At 33.9% G+C, this 7,931-nt stretch overlaps 1 protein-coding gene across 1 annotated transcript; it reads left to right on the top strand.

Moving 5' to 3' along the window:
* Window positions 1–3,444: 3,444 nt before the first annotated feature.
* Window positions 3,445–7,320, top strand: LOC145149798 (ATP-dependent protease La (LON) domain protein). The gene is made up of 10 exons (XM_079075234.1): window positions 3,445–3,676; window positions 4,446–4,528; window positions 4,601–4,678; window positions 4,756–4,868; window positions 4,955–5,020; window positions 5,111–5,212; window positions 5,308–5,758; window positions 5,906–6,111; window positions 6,551–6,714; window positions 7,031–7,320. The coding sequence occupies exons 1-10, from the start codon at window positions 3,543–3,545 to the stop codon at window positions 7,164–7,166; spliced, it is 1,533 nt and encodes a 510-aa protein (XP_078931360.1). The 5' UTR covers window positions 3,445–3,542; the 3' UTR covers window positions 7,167–7,320.
* Window positions 7,321–7,931: the final 611 nt, after the last annotated feature.

Genomic DNA, 7,931 nt, shown 5'->3' with positions numbered 1-7,931 from the left:
GTATTGAGGCAAGACTGTCATGAATGGGTCTGTAGTTTGTCTAGGTGTTTTAGACATAACTGCAGTGTTCATGAGTACTCCTGGAATAAGATTCGAGTATTGTATTCAACCCACACTCATCTGAATCACTTCATGGATTTTATCACGAGTGATTGTGAGATGATAATATCTTATATTCTTGGAACGGAGACATGTGAGTTGTAATTGCAAGTCGGTTGCACATTGACGTACGTAAACGCACCAGTAACTTGGTGTTATAAAACATATTGTTGTGTGTGATTTGATGGGTAAGTACAAGCAATCATTTGAGTCGAAGTTTATCCATTCCTTTTACCCCATGTGGATAAAAGCGATATCTGTGGACCCCTTGATGATTTAGTGATGACACTCGAAGTGCTTGGCCAAGCCTGGACTAATTTGATTTGTTCAATTAGTCAGTCGTCATAAATCGGAAATCGGGAAACAACAGATGAACAGAGAGAATGATTATAATCCATGTATCAGTTCATACGATATCTAGAATGAAGGAAGATATGATCCCTTATCTAATGGACGCGTCATTGACTAGGTCAGAGTCCGACAACGGCTTTTAAGAGCTACGATTGCTAGTCGGGTTGTGGAGTCGTACTTGCAATAATAGTTATTAGACTTATCCAAGTGGGAGACTGTTGGATTAGGTGTCTAAGCCCATAACTATAATTGGTATGTACTTGACCCGAGAGTAGCATGGTCCATTTGGGTTGCATATCACCAGGACAATTTGATAGGATGGACTTTTGAGAAGAGGTTATTTATGATTTGTTAATATATTATAAGTTCTAATATATTAATATGAAATCATATGATTTAATTAGTATTGATCAAGAATTAATTTGGAATTAATTTTGTGATCAAAAGAGACTAATTAAATATATGGGGATTGATTTGGTAAATCAATGATTTTTATAATGTGGGCCAATTGTTATTTAGGATGGGCTAAACCAATATGGTAGTCCATGGATAGTCCATGGAGGTTTAACCCATGGATCATAGGTAATATGAAAGGTCATGGGCATTAGGGTTTACATGGATGTAACCCTAATGTTGTCACACTATATAAGAAGCCCCTTAGCATCCAAAATGGCACACTAGTGATTCTTGGAGTTACATGAGACGATTTTGAGCACAAGATACTCTCTCTCTCTCTCTATCTCTCTCTCTCTCTCTCTCTCTCTCTCTCTCTCTCAAAAGTCATCCTTTGTCCTAGGTGTGTTGTGATTCCATTTGAGGTGTAACACTTGGGGCACTAACTTCTTAAAGGCCAAACTCAAGAAGTTCTACAAGCTACAATAAAGAGGTAATTCTATAAGTCTCTTTTATGTTGATTATGTCATTTGCATGCTAGTTGTAGGCTTAATGCTTTGGAAACAATATTGCATGTATAATTAGAGAAAACATAGATCCAAAGCATTTAGGGCTGTATGTGCACCATAGGATGTTGTAGTATACTAAAACCCATCACTTTATGCCTTTGCATGCTATATAAGATACCAATTACACAATCTACCTCATTAAGACCTTTCCAAAGGTCTTAACTCGTGCATGGAGCCATAGAAGACGTCAAGTTTGCATTTTTATACTATAAACAAGTCCAAGAGTCTCAAATCTAACCTTCCTAACCCCTGGAGTTGCCTAAACTCCGAAGAGATGATTTATGGACTCAAAAGTGGACTCTAGCAAACCCTAACTCAACAAGCAAGGATGATAGACAAGATTCAAGCTTTTTACCTTCAAAATCTCTCCAAGATGCTCTAGATGCAGGATCCAAAGGCTCCTTCCTTGATCAAGACTAGAACACCACCTTCTTCTTCTTGTACCCCTTCTAGAAAAACCACCAAACACACCGTTAAGCTCAAATCTCACAAATTATTGCAAAAATATGGTTTAAGGACGAAATGAGGCTATAGAGGCTGAGGGTTTGGTCCAAATGATATAAGGTTGTTTAAATAGGGTGCAAGTCATGAAGTTAGGGTTTTTGGTCTCTAGCCTCGTACGCCCCGCGTATGAGCCTCAGCTCCACGATTCATGCTCAAGCGTACGCCAAGCGTACGCATATATACGCCCAGCGTACGGAAGGTCCTCATTTGCCAAAAAGAAATACTTCAAGGGTTAAAATGGAATACCTGGATTGGAGTGTTACAATCTGATATCATATTTCATGTCTTACTGGTAAATATAACATCTGATTTCAAGGCTTATTGAAAAATTTAATTTAAGATGTTGTGGTTTTAACCCCTGCGATGCGGACGGTGGCATTCTAGAGACCATGATTTTTTTTCTTCGAAAAGTTAGGAGAGGGGGTTAAAGGTGATGACATTAGTTCTTTTAAGGATCCAAGGATGGGTGGGGCCCACTTTTTATTAACAATTTCTTTAATAACTAAATAATCAATAAACATTAAATTAATTTGAAAAGAAATATACAGGGGCAATATAGTATTTTTACATTTGGCAGAGACCAAGCGTGCAACAAAAAGATATATTAGAGACGGTTCGAGTTCAAAAGAAAAATTAGAGACCAAACGTGCAATTTACCCCAAACCATATGGACCATTAGTATAATTTACTCCAAAAAGTAGTAATAATTTCTGACTAAATCGTAAATTAAGCCAGAGCCAAAATTTTAAGAATTTTAGGTGCTGTTTGTTTTTTTGTAAAAAATATCTTTAGACCTCTTATTGTTGTGCGGTGCAGCAAACGTACAACGATTTTCATCCCGTAACTGTTTGTTTTTTAGAAGTCTTCGGAGTAAAAAACCTCTGCGCGTGTTCTATTTGGAGCATCACTTGTATTGTCTCTTCCAACCTCTTCTTCTTTTTTTCTTGTTGAAATTTTGATGTTGAAATCTTATTGAATTCAACAACATATATTCTTATTGCCTCTTCTAACTTCTTATTCTTCTTTTTTCTTGGTGCAATTTTGATTAATCTTGATTATATATTGTTGAAATCTTATTGAATTCTTGTGTCACATTTTTTTTTTCGTTTTTTTTGTTTTATTCTTGCAAAATAATTTTTTTTTCGTTTTTTATATTGAATAATGATAATTTATTGCTGAAATATCATTATTTTTTGTTGAAATATCAAAAATTCTTTCTGAAATGTTATATATTATTAAATTTTCGGTATTAAAAAATTATTTTCGTTATATAAAATCAGTTTATTTTATTTTTTTAATATCTGCAGCAGCATGTAGATGTTAAAAAACAACACGTTTTTTATTACTTTTGCAGTCGTTTGGTCCACCTCTTTAGAGGGTTAGTTACTGAACACGTTTGTTATTACTTTGTGTGGATAGTTCATGAATTTTTGCTTAAAAAAAATAACTAAAGCAAATCAAGTTATGAACGTATATGTAAAAAAAATACACGTGGCAAAATCAGGCACAAAAGGGACCTGGTGAAACCTCGAAGCATTTCTGCGGAATTTATTTCGTATTTTGGCGGGGTATCGTATATATATGAAGTGATGCTGGATAATAATACGTGTAAGAAGAGTGAACGAGATGGAGGATCGTCAGCAGAGGATTCTAGAGAGAGAACTGTATCAAATCGAACAAATAAGGCAGCTTGATTCCGAGGAATTGGAGGTCGAAGAGGTTGAACATGGCCACCAGTCATCCGAAGACGATCAATTCGAGTAATCTAATCTCTCCTTGATTATTATGCGATTTGAATCTTCTAATATTCTTTCCCCCCCTCTAATTCTATCCCGAAAGAATTCGCATTGTATTCGATGCGTAACTTGTTAGTATTTAGGGTTTAGGGTTTCCAAAGAAGTCAGGAAATGAATTGTACCCAATATTTTTTTATCGGAACTTTAGTCGACGAAGGTAGGTTATAGTACCATTTTAGGGTTAAGAATGCTCGACATCTTAGTGTCATTGCTTTTTTTGGAAAGATTACTCGTATTTCACCAGGTTACTAGCATACCAGATCTTCGTTTTTAATAGGTTCTATTTGAAGATTCTATAGAGAGAAGAAAGAAATGAACAATTAGTCAAGTATCCAGAATTTTGTCCAAGTATAAACCTTTCCTGAAATAGGTTCTATTTGAAGATTCAGTATTAGCATTACACAGATATTCAGATAATTGTATATATGCTCCAATTTGTAATTGGTTGTTATCCTTCACTTTAATTAGTTCCACTAAGACAGAACATCATCTAAGAGTACTGGTTTTAACTCTTAATATGGATTCCATGGATTTTGGTAGGATTTAAGTTTTGAAAATCATGCATTTCCCCCTATTCATGGCCACAGCACTTCATGTCATCAAATGTCACCTCTTTAACTTCTCTATTACTCTTCCACATGAAGGTGGATTATGTGTTGAGACTTGACTCTTATTGGTCAACTGTCACACATTGCTGCTTATTTTTTTTTTTCTGGTTTTTCCCTGATCCCAGTGATCGTATATATGGAGGAGCTTCTGCTTCTGGTGGTTATACCTTCAATACATCTTTGGCTTCAATGCATTCTTATCTTGGTGGTAAGCATCTCAATAGCTTTCATTTTCACTTCTTTTTTTATACTAATGATATCTAATCTAATAATCAATCAGAGGTTGAAGATACTCACAATAGGCTTGCTTTCTTGGATGGTGGTGTCATATTGCATGTACCTCTATTTTATCTTGAAGGTATGTAACTAATACATGTTAGTATGCTATTTTTATAACTAATGAAACTTATTGTTATTTCAAATTTGGAATCTCAGGTGTAGTTTTGTTCCCTGAAGCAACTCTTCCACTCAGAGTAATCCAACCCAATTTTATAGCTGCTGTAGATAGGGCCTTGAGACAAGTTGAAGCTCCTTACACCATAGGAGTGGTATGTAAATATCTTCAATGTAATTTTGTTTTATTGTTTTTAAGGTTTTTTATAGTCTCAACATGATGTTTCAAACTATTTTCCAGATTCGTGTTTATCGAGACAATGATGATGGAAGAATAAGATTTTCAACCACTGGAACAACAGCTGAGGTGTAGCCACTACACTTGTCACTTCATCTTAATTTACACTTATACCCCCATTAAATAACAATATGAGCTGATTTTTTTTATTGGTTTCAGATTAGACAATATAGAAGATTGGAAGATGGATCAATAAATGTAGTGGCACGTGGGCAACAAAGGTTTCGTTTAAGACGCAGGTGGATTGAACTTGAAGGAGCTGTATGTGTTCAATATATATAAATAATTTAATACTTTTTACTTTATAAATATTCCTAATTCCTAATAACAATAATATAATACACTTTTTTATAAAGCCATGCGGAGAGATACAAATCATTGAAGAAGATTTGCCATTAAGGACACCACGAGAAGCAGTAGGAAAACTAACACCATTAAAGAACTTATCTCATTCTCATTCAAAACAACCCCTTCGTGGAAATCAAGACCATGATGACTCAGATGCCATGTCAGATGACAGTTTTGAAAGTGAATTATCATTAACTGAACGAAAACTTCATAGCTCTGCACTTGTTTCTTCTTATAGCTCACGTTTGTTTGGTGAGTCAACAAGTAGTGATGAAAATGATGAGAAATCTAAAAACTCGTTACATACAAGTAATAATGAAGAGGTATTTAGAGGGGTAAAACGGGAAAATTACAATTACTCAGTACGTGTACGTGGACTAAGGAAATGCCCAAGAGCATATTGGCCTTATTGGGTTTACAAGATGCATGATTCATATTGTCTTGCCCAAAAGTTATCAGGTACTTTTAACTTTTAACTTTTAATTTTTAAAACTTCCTTTGAAATCTTGATTTATTAAGTGGAAATTTTTGTTTTTTGTTTTAAAATAATGATGTTATTAGACATATAGACTCTCATTTTGTTATCTTTTTGAAAGAGTTTTGCAGACATGTGGAAGAAAATAGTAGGGACACCAAACATGGATGCCCTTATGAGAAAACCAGGTCTTCTTTCTTTTCATATTGCAAGTAAGATTCCTGTGTCTGAGTCAACTCGACAGGAACTTTTAGAAATCGATGGGATTTCGTATCGTTTGCGTCGCGAAATTGAGTTGCTTGAGAGTTTTGACCGAGTCAAATGTAAAAGTTGTCAGGTAATAATAATAAAATACATATTTACATATTTAGGCTATGTTTTGCATATTAGCTGAAAAGCTAGCTGTTAGCTGAAAAGCTGAAAAGCAAGCTGATAGCTGAAAAGCTAGCTGGTAAAAAATGACGTTTGGTAAAAGTGTAACTAAAAAGTTAGCTGAAAGATATATAAAATGACATAAAAGGGCATTTAAAAAAATATGTTTTTCTATAATTAATTAAGGGGTATATTTGGAAAATTTTAAAAAAGCTTCTGAAAAGCTAGTCTAGGTAGCTTTTTTAAAAGCTAGCTTATAAGCTACTTTTTGGTTTGTTAAACATGATAACTTAAAAAAGCTCGAAAAATAAGCTAGCTTATCAGTGTCAAACATAGCCTTAATGTTGTACGTATTTGATTATTTGTGGAGGAGTGAAGTGAATTTACTGTTTTGACCTTGGTAGACTGTGATTGCGAGCCGAAGTGATATGTTGGTGATGTCAAGTGATGGACCTCTTGGTGCTTATGTGAATCCGAGTGGATATGTTCATGAAATAATGACTTTACTTAAAGCAAATGGATTAGCACTTATTGGGGTCCCCTCTGAAGAGTATAGCTGGTTTCCAGGGTATGATTATTTTCAATTTTTATTTTTTGTTCGAATGTAAAGGTAAAATAGTCATTTAGTCTCGTTCAGACGATTTATTTGGTCTAGAAAAGCAAGAAACAAACTTTAGGTATACAACACTTTATTCATACAAGACTTAATGGGAAAAAAACAAACACTGTGTATCTGATTTACATTTGGGGCAGTGTGGGCTCAGATCAGGGGTTGCTCTAAGAATAACTTTTTTTACAGATAACTAATGAAAACTTATTTTTTTGAACTAATATTATTATTATTATTATTATTATTATTATTATTATTATTATTATTTTTGTAGATATGCATGGACAATAGCGTATTGTGCTACGTGTGAATATCAAATGGGGTGGCTTTTCACTGCGACAAAAAAGAAACTAAAGCCTCGATCCTTTTGGGGGATTAGGAGCTCTCAAGTGGCGGATGATATGCACTAAAATAATGTAATGTTCAATGAGTTTGTGTGATTGTATTTTTCTTCATAATGGGAACATGATTGATCATGAATTCATGATTCATGCATATGTAGGGAATTGGGATTTTAAAAGCTGTATGATTTTGTTTCTAATAGATTTTCTAGTTTTGATGTTAGTTTCTTGTTTTTGAACATTAAAGAATTAGATCTCACTTGTGACTTGTTAGTTGTTACCACTTACCACATGTATTTCATGATAATCGTACCTTTTTTTTAGGTATGTGTAGTTTGTTCAACTTTGTTTTGTGAAAATAGATTTTTCTTGTAATAAATGGAAAGAGATGTTGGGTTCTTTTTTTTAGGTATGTGTAGTTTGTTCAACTTTGTTTTGTGAAAATAGATTTTTCTTGTAATAAATGGAAAGAGATGTTGGGTTCTGGGGTGTGAAACACAATCAAGTTCTTGAGAATTTGTTCTATTTTAGTTTTTATTTTTAGATTAGTGATTCAAGTTTGATTGTTATAATATAATTGATCATTCAAGTATTTGGATTTTTGTTTGTTAGGTTGTTTGAAATACTAAATTATTCTCCTTTATCGCATGCTCACACTTAATGCATTGATAGATATTTGCAATATTTTTAAATCTGGTTTTTAGTTGAATTGATCCAATGATTGGTTCCTGGTTAAACTGCCGGTCTATATCTGGAAAAAATGTGCGTCTGTCTTCGAGTTGTGTACACCCTGAATAACCTGATTGATTCATCTATTCAATTTTCTTTAGAAAT

This window comes from Lactuca virosa, chromosome 1, assembly GCF_052849685.1.
Source record: "Lactuca virosa cultivar CGN04683 chromosome 1, Lactuca_virosa_CGN04683_v6, whole genome shotgun sequence".
In the NCBI taxonomy this organism is placed as follows: domain Eukaryota; kingdom Viridiplantae; phylum Streptophyta; class Magnoliopsida; order Asterales; family Asteraceae; genus Lactuca; species Lactuca virosa.
This window is presented reverse-complemented; position numbering and strand designations above follow the sequence as displayed.

What these genes read in the sequence shown, in the direction of transcription:
- LOC145149798 (XM_079075234.1), top strand. Translation starts at nt 3,543, where the DNA reads ATGGAGGATCGTCAGCAGAGGATTCTAGAGAGAGAACTGTATCAAATC. An exon ending in TCCGAAGACGATCAATTCGA is followed by an intron (nt 3,677 to 4,445) that starts GTAATCTAATCT and finishes CCCTGATCCCAG; the next exon opens with TGATCGTATATATGGAGGAG. An exon ending in GAGTATAGCTGGTTTCCAGG is followed by an intron (nt 6,715 to 7,030) that starts GTATGATTATTT and finishes TTATTTTTGTAG; the next exon opens with ATATGCATGGACAATAGCGT.